General features: G+C 47.9%; 2 protein-coding genes across 3 annotated transcripts in view; both read right to left on the bottom strand.

The window, feature by feature from the left end:
- The window catches only part of Slc5a3 (solute carrier family 5 member 3), a 38716-nt gene extending 28384 nt beyond the window's left edge, over positions 1-10332 (bottom strand). The window contains exon 1 of one of the 2 annotated variants that reach the window (XM_045150845.1): positions 10010-10332. The gene's annotated coding sequence lies outside the window, so the exon portion shown is untranslated. Of the gene's footprint in view, positions 1-837; positions 970-10009 lie in introns of those variants that run through there. The other variant, XM_004654460.2, reaches the window with a different exon arrangement.
- Positions 1-16569, bottom strand: part of Mrps6 (mitochondrial ribosomal protein S6) — an 89710-nt gene that overhangs the window by 59142 nt on the left and 13999 nt on the right. Inside the window, exons 2-3 of the mRNA XM_045149205.1 lie at positions 1698-1831; positions 838-1419 (exon numbers count right to left, since the gene is read on the bottom strand). Coding sequence (XP_045005140.1) covers positions 838-1419; positions 1698-1831 — 716 coding nt within the window. The remainder of the gene's footprint in view (positions 1-837; positions 1420-1697; positions 1832-16569) is intronic.

Below are 16569 nucleotides of genomic sequence, written 5' to 3'. Positions count from 1 at the left end.
CAAAAGCAGCTGGGGGAAGGAGGGGGATGGAAAATCGTCTTTGGAAGACGCAAGTAAGGGCCACAAGGTGGATGAATGAAACTGGGCTAAGGGTACCTGCAGCAGGATGGTCGCTGGAGTCAGAAAAAGACAAGTCAAAAAGAATTTTTCTTTTCTCTTCTTTCTTTCTCTCTTTTTTTTTTTTAACACAAAGCGCGCGTGGGGTAGACAACTGCACACAGACGCTTTGCATGGGATGGTTTTTATTGAGCGCGGACGTCGCCAAGGCGATGGGGGGACGGAGCGGGCGGCGGGGCCGGCGGACGAGCAGCTTCACGACGCGCGTGGGTGCAGACCGGGGCCAAGGCTGGGCGTTCGCGCGTGTCCTCCCGGGGGGGGGCGGGGGGGCGTCCTTTCCAAAACCGGGACTCTCCACGGGCCGAGAACCCGAGAGGCCGCCCCGCCCCCTCCCCCACGTCCCGTGCGAGGCACACATGCATACGCGCGCGCACACATGCACGCACACACACACACACACATGCACACACGCACTCATGCATACACACACAAACACACACACACACAGAAACCCCGCCGCGGCCGGCCCACGCGCGCTCAAACCCCACCGCCCGCCCGGGCCCGGCTTCCTTTCCTTATACTCTAGACCGCGTGGGGGAAGCTCCGGGTCCCGTCACCCGGGTGCAGGGGAGGGGGGAAGAGGGAGGTGTGTGTCGGGGTGTGAGGGGTGCTGGGTGTTGGGGGGGGCGGTGGAGAGGACCGGGCGGCCTAAGCGCGGCGCCCGCGCGCGGGGACGCGGCTCTCTAAAGCGGGGCCGGGGAGGGGAGAGAGGTCACTCACCCGCTGCATGGCTTTCAGAAGCAAAGCCAACTCGTAGCGGGGCATTGGCCCGAACGCAGAGCGCGCGGCTCCCAAGCGAGCCGGGTCCCGGGACACCGAAAAGCCAGAGGCGACGCGGGTTATTAAAGAAGAGGTGGGGGGGGGGTAAGCGGGCAGTGGAGAAAGCGCAGAGGAGACGACACCGGTCGGCTCCCCGGCGGCGAAAGCTCGGTCGGAGTGCGCGAGCCCGGGCTTAAAGGCGCTGGCAGCTGCGCAGACGGAAGCCACGCCCACGCCACGCCCACCTCCCCCCTCCCGCCGGGCCCCGCGCGCGCATGCGCCGACAGCGCCCCCTCCCTCCCCCCCCTTCCCCCGCCGTCCCCGAGCCTCGCTCCCCGCCGCCGCGCTGACCCCCGGGGAGGGGACACAGCCTTTGCGGCCCTCCCGGCCGTGGGGTGTATTCCGGCAGACGAGAGACCACAGGCGGCTCGGCGCGCCCCCCAACCATCCACCACCACCACCACCACCACCCCCCTCGCACACGCCGACTCTCGGCTCGTCTCCTTCCGCCTCGGGACCCGCCCCGAGCCGCCGCGTCTTTTTCTACCTAGGGCTCTCGAACCGGCTGGAACTTTCCATGCCATTCGTCTCCTCCCGGGCGAGCGGGTGCGTGTGCGCGTGCGCCGCGGTGCGGTCTTTTCCCCGCTCGGCGCGCCGCGCGCCCTCTCCCCTGCACCCCCTTTCTCCTCTCCCCCCTCTCCCCCCGCCCCCAGATCGCAGCTCTCTCTCCACCGCGCCCGAGAGACCTCCACGGGCTTGTCGCGGCCCACGGTTGCACGCGAGGTTTTGCACACACACACACACACACACACACCCCTCACCGAGCCGTCCCCGCTGCCAACCCGCAGAGGGCGTGCAAGCCGTGAGCCTCCACGCGCGCTTTCGTTGTCCAGCTCCAGCCGTCGGTGGCCTTGGCCAGGCTGGTGTTTGCAAAACGTGAAGATGGGATGGATGCCTTTGGAGTGGATGGAGGCACATGAACCACCAAAGAAAGGTGCCTGGTGCAGACGGACGAAATGTGCCCGGCCTGACCAACGTGTTCCCCAGTCCATCCAGTTACTGTACATGTTAAAGATGCAGCCGCGTTTAGCAACTGCCTGGGGTCGGGAGCATGCCCTGGAGGAGCACAGGTTAACCTCGGGGAGAGGTTCACGTCCTGTGCACTCCCTGACCACCACCACCACCCCCCAAGAAAACGGGCACGGAGCCCACCCTGCCCTCTAGTGAGGTGCTGTATTCTATAGCTCTTGCTTTGCAAAGGTTGAGTCTCCTGCAACTGCTCCCTGTGCCTTAGCTTGTTCCACTAAAAACGGTCTGTAAGTGAGATGTTCTTTCATCTTGAAAGTGCTTCGATGGCAATTAGTTTAAAAATGTATTGAACACTTCTTTTGAGTCAAGTGCCACACGATGGCTGTTCCGAGTGCCTCTGACATTGTCACAGCAGCCCTACGAAGCAAATACTATTCACCCCATTTCGAGTATTAGAAAATATGTGGGCTGGAGAGATGGCTTAGCAGTTAAAGCGTTCGTCTGCAAAGCCAAGGACCCAGGTTCGAGTCCCCAGGACCCACGTAAGCCAGATGCACAAGGGGGCACAAGCATCTGGAGTTCATTTACAGTGGTTGGAGCCCTGGTGCACCCATTCTCTCTCCCCCTCTCTCTCAAATAAATAAATAAAAATAAAATATTTTTTAAAAAGAAAAGATGGCATTAGTCCACGTCATACACTAGCAGAAACAAATTGTGGGCTGGGCCCAGCAGTTTGAGGCACCACCCCACCCTCTGAGGTCCTGCCATACAGGTCAAGATGCTGATCATGGAAACCACAAACGGAGAGTCACTTTACCCGGAGATGCTGCCACTTGGCATTGCCTGCCTCCATCCGTGTGCTCTGCATCCATCCACCTTGGATTTAAAAAAGCAGCGCGCTACAAAGAGCCGGACACAAGGAGTTTCAGCAGTGGACCCTGTATCCGTCTGGCATCCCACTGCAGCTGTCCTTCCCGTTATCAACTACATGGCCCACTTTGGGAAAGAGAAAATATGAACCGCACATTTACATGCCAAGGCAATCCCATGAGCAGACTCCACTGCTTATCCTTGGTTCCCGGGGAGCCTTCTCCCTCTCCCCTTCTCTCTCTACTTGACATTGACTGCACAGTGACTCAAACCAGAGAGCGCTCCCAAACCTTCCCAAAGCATTGGGCACCCACAGACTCATTCCATCTCTTGAAGGGAGAGAGATGACAGTTACTTTAATCTCTCCCCTCTCACTTGTGTATTAGTTGTTGGTGGCTTCATTAAAATTCTTTTCTTAAAGTTAAATACTATTGTAGGTTTATTGTCCTCCAACTGAAACTGCAAATCTTAATTCATAAAGCAATGTTTAAGTTTCATACAATGTATTGTGAGCATCTAGACTCATAAAGCATTACCAAAGTATTTAATTATTATTTTTTAACTACTTCTTAAAGTCTCCAAAACATTTAGTATGGTAGGTACATAAGATTTGATTAACCAGAGTTTTTTGGTAAATATTCAACGTTGTTCTTTTGGGGACAGGATAATAGGGAAGAAGAATCAAAACAGAAGTGGAAATCCAGTCCAGTTGGTTTTTTGTTGTTGTTTGTTTGTTTTTGGTTGTTTGTTTTTGTTTTTCGAGGTAGGGTCTCATTCTGGCTCAGGCTGATCTGGAATTCACTATGGAGTCTCAGGGTGTCCTGGAACTCATGGCGATACTCCTACCTCTGCCTCAGAGTACTGGGATTAAAGGCGTGCGCCAGTCCACTTTTTAAGAAATAACTTCAGAATATACTCTGCGTCAGTTTAATCACCGTTACCTTCTTATTTTCTGTAGCTGTATAATGAGGCTGGACTTTGTGCTTTCCATAGTTAATTCTCAAAGAAGGCTGTTACTTTTTATTACTAGATTCTGAGCATTCTCCATGAGCCAGGAAGCATCCTAAATGGTTTGCATGTATTAATATTCAAATCTCACCATAAAGACAGGTGTGACCGCTCTGGCCATTTACAAAGGAAGAAAGTGATACTAAGTGAGACAGGTCTTCAATATCTTGTCCCAACTCATCCAGAATTCTAGACCTGTACACTAACCCTGAGAGGGGTTACAGTTATTTTTTAAAAAGGAAGGAAAGTCTGCACTTAGTAGAAATCAAAGATGATCTGACTTATCTCTTGCCTAGTTCCCTAAGCCTGTTTTTCCACTAACCTCTTCCCGAGACAGCCCCTAACCCTAACCAACCTGCTGTCCCTCTGGTTCACCTGAGCCAAGAAGACAGCCCGCTACTATAAGGTTGTAAATACCTTTGCAAGGGGAGGGCAGGCTCTCTGACTACTTGGGAACTTCCAGCTTGGCCCAAGCCCAGGCCCAGCCTGGAGGGACCCCTAACTCTTACTGTGCACATAGGTGCCCTTATCCCCTCCAGCTCCCCATGGCAGGAGCTCCTTGAACTTTCTTTTTTCTTTCCATGCTTTGTACCCAGGCTCTCCACGTGGAGTCTCTAGCTGCGTGGGTGCCTTTCCTTGGCTCTGTACTTCCCTCAATAAATATAACAATTTAATAATTATCCTTCCCAGTCTTCTTTTTCATCTATTTTTATTTATTTATTTGAGAGCAACAGACAGACAGAGAGATTAAGAGGCAGAGAGAGGGAGAGAGAGAATGGGTGCGCCAGGGCCTCCAGCCACTGCAAATGAACTCCAGACACGTGGGCCCCCTTGTGCATCTGGCTTACCTGGGTCCTGGGGAATCGAGCCTTGAACCAGGGTACTTAGGCTTCACAGGCAAGCGCTTAACCATTAAGCCATCTCTCCAACCCACCAGTCTTTTTTATTCAATTCTTTGATTAAAGTTAGAAACAAACCTAGAGTTTAAGAACTTTCCTGGGTCCCTAGCACCTCGTTCCAACCCCACTACCACACAGCATCTCAGCACTTACTAGCCAGTGCAAATCCAGCAGCTGTCAGTTGATCAACAGATTGTTGTTGGTGTTTTTGGTTTTTCAAGGTAGGATCTCACTCTAGCTCAGGCTGACCTGGAACTCACAGTGTCCTCAGCCACCAGAATGCTGGGATTAAAGGTGTGCACCACCATGCCCAGTGACTAGCCAACTTTTATTGAAGCCTTACTCTGCACCATCTTCCATAGACGTCTCCCATTCCCAACAGCTGTACAACCGGGGCTTCTTTGAGTGCCAAACTCATTCTTTGCAGACATCTTCCTTCTCCTCAGACAACGCTGGGTCTCTTTTCTTAACCCTGTTGTAATCTCAGCTTGTCATTCTTTTCCTTCTCCTTTCTTTCTTTTAAGATATTTTGTTTATTTCTTAGAGAGAGTGAGGTAGAGAGAGAGAGAGAATGGCGCACCAGGACCTCTACCACTGCAGAGGAACTCCAGATGCGGGCACCACCTTGTGCATCTGCCTTATGGGGGTTATGGGGAATCAAACCTGGGTCCTTAGGCTTTGCAGGCAAGCACCCTAACCACTAAGCAATCTCTCCAGCCCTCTTTTCCTTTCTTTTCCATCACATTTCTCCAACAGTCTCAAAAGCCAATACACCCCTTCCGAGCTGTTTCCCACGTGTGCACATTAAGATCCCCGCTATAGTCTTTATATCTTTTTGCCATCCATGATGTCCCTGTCATCGTAGGGGCATCTTGCCTCTCTTTGGTCCTCTTTCTCCCTTCCTGCACGTGCTTGTCACTGTTCCCTGACTCAAGCAAGCATCCTGGCAGCATGGATTTAAGGCAGTAGGGACGAATAACCTGAGTTCCTGTCACTCAAGTGATGTTTGGCTTTGAAGAACTTTGAACTGTTCTTTCCTGCCAGGATCCCAGGCTACTACAGCAGCCCAAATGGGCAGTGGAAAGTGTATAAAATGAGCAAGCTCCCTGTCTGTAGATAAGGAATCTGATAAGGAAACAAGGTAAATTATTTATCCGAAGCCATACAACCTTGGGCTAGCACAGCTCTGACGTAGGGAGAGGAGGGCCCTGTTTACCAGAGTCCACCCATCCATGCGCTCCGGGTTTTGATGCTGGCTTTGCCATTGCTAGTGGGCTAATCAAAGGATGCATGATTCTCCTCTGCTCTGAACACTGAGTTCTGAATGTTATTGGGAAGAGGTAAGCGACACACATACTCTCCTCATGAGCCTATTGTGTCTAAACACACCCCTCAGAAGGTGGAGAAAGGTGAAGGTTTTCAGTTAATGGAGAAAATGATTGTTATGATATGAATGATAGAGTCATGTCATATTTTTAAGATGGTCATACATTGACCATCTCTCCTTGCATTTCATTTCATTTTATTTATTTATTTGAGAGAGGCAGAGAGAGAGAGAGAGAATGGGCATGCCAGGGTCTCCAGCCACTGCAAACGAACTCCAGATATGTGCACCACCTTGTGCAGCTGGCTTATGTAAGCCAGCTGCACAAGGTGGTGCATGTGGAGTTTGTTTGCAGCAGCTGGAGGCCCTGGTGCATCTAGTCTCTCCCTCTCTCTGTCTCTTTCTCTCTCAAATAAAGTAAAATATTACATATATACATGTTGTTATAGTATGTTGTGATGTTCTTTATTTAAGAAAAGAGAGAATACTTTTTTAAAAATTCCATGGCCCTAAAAGGTAAAAAATTTCCTGTGTTCTCCACTTGGTGAGTTTGTTTTTCTTCTGAGTTAGTTGTAAAGTGTTTTCCAACAGGCTGTCACAAGCCTCAAGAGTTCTTTTTTTTTTTAATTATTCAATTTTATTTATTTATTTGAGAGTGGCAGACAGAGAGAGAAAGAGGCAGATAGAGAGAGAGAGAATGGGTGCACCAGGGCCTCCAGCCCACTGCAAAGGAACTCCAGACACATGTGCTCCCTTGTGCATCTGGCTAAGGTGGGTCCTGGGGAATTGAGCCTTGAACTGGGGTCCTTAGGTTTCACAGGCAAGCGCTTAACCACTAAGCCATCTCTCCAGCCCAAGCCTCAAGAGTTCTTGATGTTGCGTCAGTATTGGAGGTATGAAGCTGGCTGTGTTCTCCCTCCACCAGGGTAGAACCCAAAAAGAAGCCTTTTCAGATTGAGCAAAAGGAACAAAGACCATGAGCTGGAGAGGGTATCTGGGAGATGAAATGGCATCTTCCCAGGGTTCCAGTGAAAGCCCCAGGACAAGCCCCCCAAATAAACCTGGGGAGTAGGGGGGGCAGTCACTCTGCAGGAGGGCTTGCTCCATACCAAGGGGAATTTTAAGGCTGCAGGTGGAAGGAGGGGAGGAGAGGAGGCAGAAGTGATTTAAAGGGGGCTGGTGTTTGCTAAGCACAGAGCAAGCAGCTCTGAGGATGCAGATGGAAGAGGAGGGCGGATGCTGCTGGGGGTTGAAGGAAGGAGAGTTAGGAGACTCAGTCTGTAGGCCTCCCCCTGGTTAGGGGCTTAAGGCACAGCGCAGGGGGCAAACGTCAGCTTCCTACTGTTTCTTCTGAAGACGCACTCTGAACCAACTTGGCTTCTGGCCACTTCCACATTTGAGATGCCTGCAGCTGCTGATTCATAAGGCTTATGTTACAACCCAACTCGTTAATGCTCCAGATGTTACATCCTCACAAATCTTTATGTCAAGATCATAATCTTCCAGTGTGCTGCAGTGATATCTTGTATTGCTCTAAATAGTGTCTCTTTAGGATTTTAACCAAAGCAAGAAGTGGAATAGTGAGGACCCGAAAGTTCCCAGAGGGAAGCCACACCTACCTTGAACATTCTACAAAAGCTGACTTGTGGGGAATTGGAATGTTGAAGGCCCACAGCTAAGTTACCTTGGCCTGTCTCAGCCCCTTAAATAGCCATTTGTTGCCTACTTTTTGCGTGTGACCTAATATCCTTGTGACTACTAGGTAAGTCCTTTGGGTATGTAGGAACAGATTACCAGCTTCCACCAACCCAAATTTCAGTATCATCAGGTAACATCTGAAGCCTATTGATGTGGGGAACTATCTAAAACAGGGAATGGGGTGCTTAGGAATAATCCTAGCAGAGATTTCGCCAGCTTTGCTTTAGCTTGCCTACTAATGTATTTGAGAAGTGTTTTGATTTATGATCTTTTGTGATCTGCTACTATTTAAAACAAAATGAACTTCACAAAACTGTTACCACATTGGGATATAGCATTTGGGGTAACCTAAATCTGTACAACCAAGCCGTGGTCATTCATCTTTGGCTCCAGAATAAACCATCTCCTAGGTCATCTGTTATGAGGGTGAGAGCTACTGTTTTGGCTTCAACAAGTCCCACGGCTTGCTCTGTGTCCCCTACCTGAATGATCCTGCTAGCAGGGGAATGCTGATGGGTGTCATGAACAACAGTTCCTGGAAAAATAAGTCAATGTACAAGTACGGCCCCCAAGTCTCACTCGGCGTGATTACCCCGCCTCTGGTTGCTAGGAGTGATGGAACCTGGCTGGGCTGTCTCATTATGATCAGACAGGGCTGAATGGAGGTTTAATCACAGGACTCAATCCCACAGACACCAAATTATACCCAATAGTTATCCAATACACCGTGGCGCAGGGTGAAGTTTGCCCTGACAAAAAGTTGTGCCCAAGCCTGGTGTGGTAGCACATGCCTTTAATACCAGCCCTCAGGAGGTTGAGGTAGGAGGATCACTATGAGTTTGAAGCCAGCCTGAAGTTACATAGTGAATTCTAGGTCAGCCTGTGCTGGAATAAGACCCTTGAAAAAATTTTGAAAAAGACAAAAAAAAAAAAAATTGTTGTGCCTCTGATCAGAACTTCATTGGTTTTTCTTTTACCATGGAATACAACAGATTGATAAAATCATATACAAGGCAGAGGGATTCCCAACAGAGAACATATTCAGGAGATAAATAACCATTTGCAATGGAGAAGACATTTCATAGTAACATAAACACCTCCAAAACAGGTCTGAGAGCAATATTTTATAGTTTGCATTTATACTGTATCAGGTCAGTATATAATAAATATTTCAAAATATAGAATACATTTATTTTTTTTCAAGTTGATTATATCTATAAAAATAAGCCCAATTGGCAACAACAGCAACCGTCATCTATTTCTGGAGAAAAAAAAAGTTCCTCAGGTACAGTTAAAATTACAGGATAGGAACCAGGTGTGGTGGCACACACCTTTAATCCCAGCACTCAGGAGGCAGAGGTAGGAAGATTGCCATGAGTTCAAGGCCACTCTGAGACTACATAGTGAATTCCAGGTCAGCCTGGGCTAGAGCAAGACCCTACCTCGAAAAAAATGAAAATAGATAAAATAAAATAAAGTAAAATTACAGGATAATTGGAGCTATCAGATGATACCCCTCCTGATACATCCTCCTGAACTTGAATTTAATTCCCAATTTGAGTGAAGAAGTCCTCATCACTCCAAGCATGGTAGCGCATGCCTTTAATCCCAGCACCCGGGAGGCAAAAGTAGGAGGATCGTCGTGAGTTCGAGGCCACTCTACATAGTAAATTCCAGGTCAGCCTGAGCCAGAGCGAGACCCTACCTTGAAAAATAAAAACAAAAAACAAGAAGTCCTCATCACAAGGAAAGCTTCATACTCACTGGATGCTCCACAATGATATTATTGCAGGTAGAACAATTCATTTCAGAGATGCATGGTACTGTTATGAGATGGCTCGTATAGCAGCTTGACTTTTGATAATAATCAGATATTTGCAAACCTACAAATCCTTTTTTTTTTTTTTTTTGTCTTCCTTCTTCTTCTTCTTCCTATCATTATTATTTTGGCAAGGTCTCACTCTAACCCAGGCTGAACTGGAACTCACTCTGTAGCCCAGGCTGGCCTCAAACTCACTGAGGCCCTCCTGCCTCCTCAGTGGTGAGATTAAAGATCTCCTCCTGTTACTAATGACCTACTGATTAAAAAGTGACAAGATCGGGGAGCACAGCAGAGCCTTGGGTGTGAAGGGGAGGCGGCGCAGTCCTGAGCTCTGAGAGCAGCTAGCGAGCTGAACTCCAGCTGTGGGCCCGCAGCTCTGCTTAGACTCACACAGAGCCCCGGCAGGCGCCACCTGCAGCAGCCACACACTGAAGATGGAAACCCCGCTAGAGACTCCCCTTCCCCCACTTCACTACCACTCACCTGGTCACCGTCCTCCAAGCTGTAGTCAAAGGGTGTTCCTGAAAATGCAAACCCGATTCAGCCTCTCCCAGCCTGGCCACTGAGGTGGCTCCCCACTGCGCCCGGGAAGAAGCCAAGCTTCCTCCTCGGGGCTTATAAAGCCCTTTGCTCCACAGGGCCCCTGAGTGTCTCTGTTCCTTTGGCCACTCCTCACCATACCATTCCATGATTCCCTCCTGCTTACAACCCCCAGAGTTTTCAGCGGGCCATTTCCCTCCTGACCTTTGCCCTCTGCCTGCAGCACACACCTTTCTCTTTACCTAGCCTACTCCTATTTTCTCTCTTTTTTATTGAGCTATTTCATACTTGCGTACGCATATATAGTTTAAAGAATTATTTACCAAATATCCTATTCTCTGTCTCTTTAGAAATGCAGCCTCTCCCCTACCCCCTTCCTTGCTTTTTTTTTTTTTTTTACGTTTTATCGTTTATACATGTCAGTTGCTAAGCAACGGCTTATTCCTGCTTGTTTTGAATGCTGTGTGTCTTGCGGGCTCCCCACCCCATAATAAGTCATACTTGTGTGACTCATCCAGTCATTGAATGTCGTTCACTTTCATTGTTGATGGTCCATCATGCAACTAAAACACTGGTCGCGCATTCTGTTGATAATGGGGATGGCTTGTTTATTAACAAGGTAGATAAAACAAACAATACTGCTGGGAACATTCCTGTACGTGTAGACTCATGCAGCTCCAAGGCCTGGACCAAGGAATGGAATGCTACCTCCCACGGTATGCAAAATTCCAGCTTTTTCAGATAATTCCAAAATGGTCTTCCAAAACTTTTTTTGTTTTGGTTTTTGTTGTTTTGGGTTTTTTTTTTTTTATAATTTTTATTTATTTATTTATTTGAGAGCGACAGACACAGAGAGAAAGACAGATAGAGGGAGAGAGAGGGAATGGGCGCGCCAGGGCTTCCAGCCTCTGCAAACGAACTCCAGACGCGTGCGCCCCCTTGTGCATCTGGCTAACGTGGGACCTGGGGAACCGAGCCTCGAACCGGGATCCTTAGGCTTCACAGGCAAGCGCTTAACCGCTAAGCCATCTCTCCAGCCCTGTTTTTGGGTTTTTTGTTACTGTTGTTTTTCGAGGTAGGGTCTTGCTCAACTACAGGCTGACCTGGAATTCACTGTGTAGTCTCAGGGTGGCCTCGAAATCACCACAATCCTCCTACCTCTGCCTCTCAAGTGCTGGGACTAAAGGCGTGCACCACCACACCTGGCCTCCAAAGCATTTGCACTTCGAGTATTTTTTTGTTTGTTTGTTTTTTGGTTTTTCAAGGTAGGGTTTTGCTCTAGCCCAGGCTGACCTGGAATTCACGCTGTAGTCTAAGAATGGCCTCCAACTCATGGTGATCCTCCTACCTCTGCCTCCCGTGCTGGGATTAAAGGCGTGAGCCACCACGCTGGGCTACCTCGAAGATTTTGCTAACTCCTGTTCTCTGTTTTATCAACCTCAGAAAGACTGGCTCAGGCACCTCTCATCCGCATTCTGTTACTATCCATGCTCCTCCATCGTGACCCCAGTGTGCCTTATTACACGCACAAGATGATGTGCTCAGCTTCCCAACGGCCCCCTGGACTCCTGCTCCATCAAGGCTGAGACCGCCTGTCCTCTAGGCTGCTACTTCCTGTCAGTCAGCATAAGAGAACGAAACCAAGCTCGTTTCTGTCACACACGGTACTGCGCTGGCAAAGGGTGTTACACCCTTAAAACATACACAGAGAAACTCAAAATTCAACAAGAAAACAACTCAACAATAAGAATTTTATTTATTTATTTATTTGACAGAGAACAAGGGAGGGAGAGAGAGAGAGAATGAATGGGCGCGCCAGGGCCTCCAGCTACTGCAAAGAACTCCAGATGCGTGCGCCCCCTTGTGCATCTGGCTAAAGTGGGTCCTGGGGAATCGAACCTGGGTCCTTTGGCTTTGCAGGCAAATGCCTTAACCAACCGCTAAGCCATCCCATCCCAACAATAAGAATTTTAATTATGACACAGCATCAAAGATGGCAAGCAAGTTACCTCTGGATGGCACACAGATGAAAAGTATATGATGCCATTAGCTGTAATGAGCATGCCAATTCAAACCACAGTAAGATACACCACATGCTTATTAGAATGACTAAAGTTAGAAGGACTCAAAGGCTGGAGAGATGGCTTTGCAGGTAAGGCACTTGTCTGCAAAGCCTAAGGACCCAGGTTCAATTCCCTAGTACCCAAATAAGCCAGATGCACATGGTGGTGCATGCATCTGGAGTTCATTTGCAGTGGCTAGATGCCCTGGCATGCCCATTCTCTCTCTTTCTCTCTCTCTAAATTAATTAATTAAATATCTTTTAAAAATAAAAAAGATTCAAAAGACCAAAGAGGGAGCTACTGTTGCAGTCAGGTGTGCATTGCTGGTAGAAATCACCCAACCAAGAGCAGCTTGTGGGAAAAAGAGGTTTATTGGGGTTTACAGGCTCAAGGGGAAGCTCCACAATGGCAGGGGAAAACGATGGCATGAGCAGAGGGTGGACATCACCCCCTGGCCAACATAAGGTGGACCATATCAACAGGAGAGTGTGCCAAACACCGGCAAGGGGAAGCTGGCTATAATACCCATAAGCCCGCCCCCAACAATACACTCCCTCCAGGAGCAATTAAGTCCCAAATCTCCATCCGCTGGGGATCTAGCATTCAGAACACCTAAGTTTATGGGGGACACCTGAATCAAACCACCACAGCTACTGAAACCCTCAAACACTGCTAGTCAGAATGTAAAAGAGAAAAATCATTTTGGCACTTTCTTATTAAAATGGCATGCCTAGATAGATCACGTGACCCGCCCATTGTACTCTTCTCTTATTTCCACAAGGTAAATGAAGGCAGGTAGTCAAACTGAGCACCATAGCACTGTTGACAACAGTCAGAAGCTGGAAACAACAGGAAGGTCCTCAACAGGTGAATGGACCAGCAAGTTGTGGCGCACCCATACAGCGCACACTGCTCATCGATAAAAGCCCCAGACCATTGATATGTTTAGAAACATACATGACTCTCAGTCGTGACGAGTGAGTGTATAAGAACAAAAAGAGCTCATATTGGGTGATGCTGTTTATATAAAATTCTAGAAAATGCAAACTTGCAGTGACAGAAAGCAAATCAATAGTTGTCTGGTATGGAGAGAGATTACAAAGGGGGCTAGAGGAAACTTGGAAAAAGGCATGATGGATATGTTTATTACCTTGGCTCAAGCAATGGTTTAATCATGGATTTGTACTTGTATGAAAACATATTGGGGGCTGGAGGAATTGCGTAGTGGTTAAGGTGCTTGCCTGCAAAGCCTAAGGACCCAGGTTCAATTCCCCATAACTCACATAAGGCAGAGGCACAAAATTGCACATGCATCTGGAGTTCTTTTGCAGTGGCTAGAGGCCCTGGTATGCCCAATCTCTCTCTTTCTCTCTCATAAATAAATAAAATATTTTTTAAAAATTATTGGGCTGGAGAGATGGCTTAGCAATTAAGGCACTTGCCTGCAAAACCTAACAACCTGAATTGGATTCCCCAGTACTCACATACATCTAGATGCACAAAGGGGCACATACATCTGGAGTTCATTTGCAGCAGCTAGAGACCCTGGTGTGCCTATTCTCTCTCTCTCTCTCTCTCTCTCTCTCTCTCTCTCTCTCTCTCTTTCTGCTTGCAAATAAATAAACAAAAATATTTAAAACTTAACAATTTATTATTTATCCATTCAGTACTAGGGATTATATCCAGGGTCCTATACATGCCACACAAGCACCACTTCAGGGCTACATTTCCAGCTCTGTTGTTATTTTTACTTTTGAATCAGGATCTCAGTTAGATGCCCATCATGACCTTGAATTTATTAGGTAGTCCAGACAGTCCTTAAACTTGGGATCCTTCCACCTCAGACTTCCAAGTCTGAGCTGGGATTACAGGCATGTGCCATCATGCCTGGATAAATTGCATACATTATAATGTATAGTTTATTATGTATCAATTATACCTCCTGATCCTCCTGCCTCTTTCCTATCCACATGTGTCACCACAACCAGCTCGATTATACTTTGAGAAGTGTGTGTGCGTGCGTGTGTGTGTGTGTGTGTGTGTGTGTGTGTGTGTGTCAGGCTGGAGAGATCGCTTAGTGGTTAAGGCATTTGCCTGCAAAGCCAAAGAGCCCAGGTTTGATTCCCCAGGACCCACGTAAGCCAGATACACAAGGGCGCATACATCTGGAGTTTGTTTGCTGTGGCTACAGACCCTGGTGCACCCATTCTCTCTCTCTCTCTCTCTTCTCTCTCTCTCTGCTTGAAAATAAATAAACAAAAATAAAAAGTGTTAAAAAATATATATATGTATGTCATTCACATCATTATTCTCTGAGGAATGTCATTTTAGGTTATTGTCTGGTAACTCTCTCCTCATTACCCCATGTTTCCCATTCTCTGAATTCTTGGAACCGAGTAAAGCTCACAACTCACCTATGGAATTAAGTTACCACTGTCCATATCAGATGTGCTTTACTGAGTTCCACAGTTAATGCAAAGGAGTACAAGAGACAGCCACGGCCTCAAGAAGTGATAATCTAGATAACAAAGGAAGAAACAGATGCATCCCAAGTTTAATGGTGTCACAAGATTCAAGTATCATTTCTAAATTTAAAAAAAGGGGAGGGGGAGACATTCAAAAATGATTAACTGAGCCCATGAAAAGCCCAGGCAACAGTTTCTAAACAGTGTTTGCTTTGGGGCTGGGATAATCTGGACAGTGTTGGATTTGAGCTGGACTGTGAAGAGTGGAAGTGTTAGGGACATAACAGAAGCACAAAGAGTTTTCGGTGGGGTCAGGAGTTGGTGACAGCTCGGGAGCAGTTTAGAAGAGAGGAGAGCTTTCTGCTGCGGGGGAATTCCAGGACCAGAGCTGGGGGGGGGGGGAGGTCTTGAGTGTCAGGCAGAAGGTCTAAACTCCCCAGTCTTGATTTCATCTTGATGGGAAGGACTTCCTCACTGGAATGGTTCAGCAGAGAGCCTCGGTGAGGGTGGGAAGGAGACAACTTCCTTGAATAGACAATCCTTCCATTCTCAGCTGGGACACAGTCATGGGCTCTGAGAGCATCTTCAGAGATGACACAGGACTCCTGTTGGGTGCATCTTGGTTCCTCTTAAAGCTGGTGCGATGGCACAGTAGGCCAAGATTTTTCTGTGGCCAGCCTCCAACCAGCCAGGGATGAGAAAGATGACCCAGGAGCAGTCAGTCAGGCTGTGTCCCATGATTTTGAATCCTATGACCAGCTATCTTTAGGGGATTAGCAGGGCTGTATTACATAGCAAGGGACGGGGAATGGCTATCTTCTATTGTGTGGACTGGAAAGCAGAGAAAATGGGTTCTTAGAGGAGAATTAAGATGACAGTAAGAGAACCAACTAGAAGAAAGAGAACATCTTTGTTCCAGTCAGTTCCAAAGACCTGCTCTGGTAATCAGACCTACAGGGTATCTTTCATTCCTTGTCAGTCCCCTAGTCCCTCAACTCAGGGATTCCCCAGGTATCACCCCAATATATGTCACAGTTGCTTAGGACAGAGTCTGTTTCTGTTGTATAAAGCCAAGAAGTCTGGCTGATGGAACTTTGGCTCTTATTATTTCAGTTCCCCCAAAACCTATGGGCCTTAGTGGCCTTAGTTTAGTCCCCTGAGGCCACGTGGAACAAGTCCAGCCCCTCTCCCCCAAGTTCCTCCTGTGTCTGAAGACGATTCTCTGACCTGTACTTGGCCAGTCGTCCCCACGTTCTTGGAGTGTTGCTCACTTCACGTGGACTGGACTGTTTGCCCAGGCCGCATGCGTCTCCCAAGGGTGTCAACTGTCCAGTCTGCCTGTGCTATTGCCTGTTGAGCAAGTCAGTCCCATCATCATAAAGTCTTGCCTTTAGCCACAATACCTTTTGTTGTTGTTGTTTATTTTTATCTTTTTATTTGAGAGTGATAGACAGAGAGAGAAAGAGGGAGGGAGGGAGAGAGAATGGGCGCGCCAGGGCTTCCAGCCACTGCAAACGAACTCCAGACGCGTGCGCCCCCTTGTGCATCTGGCTAACGTGGGTCCGGGGAAATCGAGCCTCAAACTGGGGTCCTTAGGCTTCAAAGGCAAGCGCTTAATTACTAAGCCAGATCTCTCCAGTACCCTACAATACCTTTTAAAAGAGTATTTTTATTAAAAAAATAAGTTTTTAAAAATTTATTTGCAAGAGGAGACAGAGAGAGGGAGGGAAGGGATACACCAGGGCCTCCTGCTGCTGTAAATGAACTCCAGATGCATGCGCCACTCTGTGCATCTGGCTTTACGTAGGTACTGGGGAATTGAACCCCGGCCTTTAGACTTTGTAAGCAAATGCCTGAACCACTAAGCAATCTCTCCAACCCACAATACTTTTCTTTTCTTTTTTTTTGGTTTTTCAAGGTAGAGTCTCACTCTAGCCCACGTTGACCTGGAATTCACTATGTAGTCACAGGATGG

The sequence above is a fragment of the Jaculus jaculus genome, chromosome 5 (genome assembly GCF_020740685.1).
Source record: "Jaculus jaculus isolate mJacJac1 chromosome 5, mJacJac1.mat.Y.cur, whole genome shotgun sequence".
Classification (NCBI taxonomy): domain Eukaryota; kingdom Metazoa; phylum Chordata; class Mammalia; order Rodentia; family Dipodidae; genus Jaculus; species Jaculus jaculus.
This window is presented reverse-complemented; position numbering and strand designations above follow the sequence as displayed.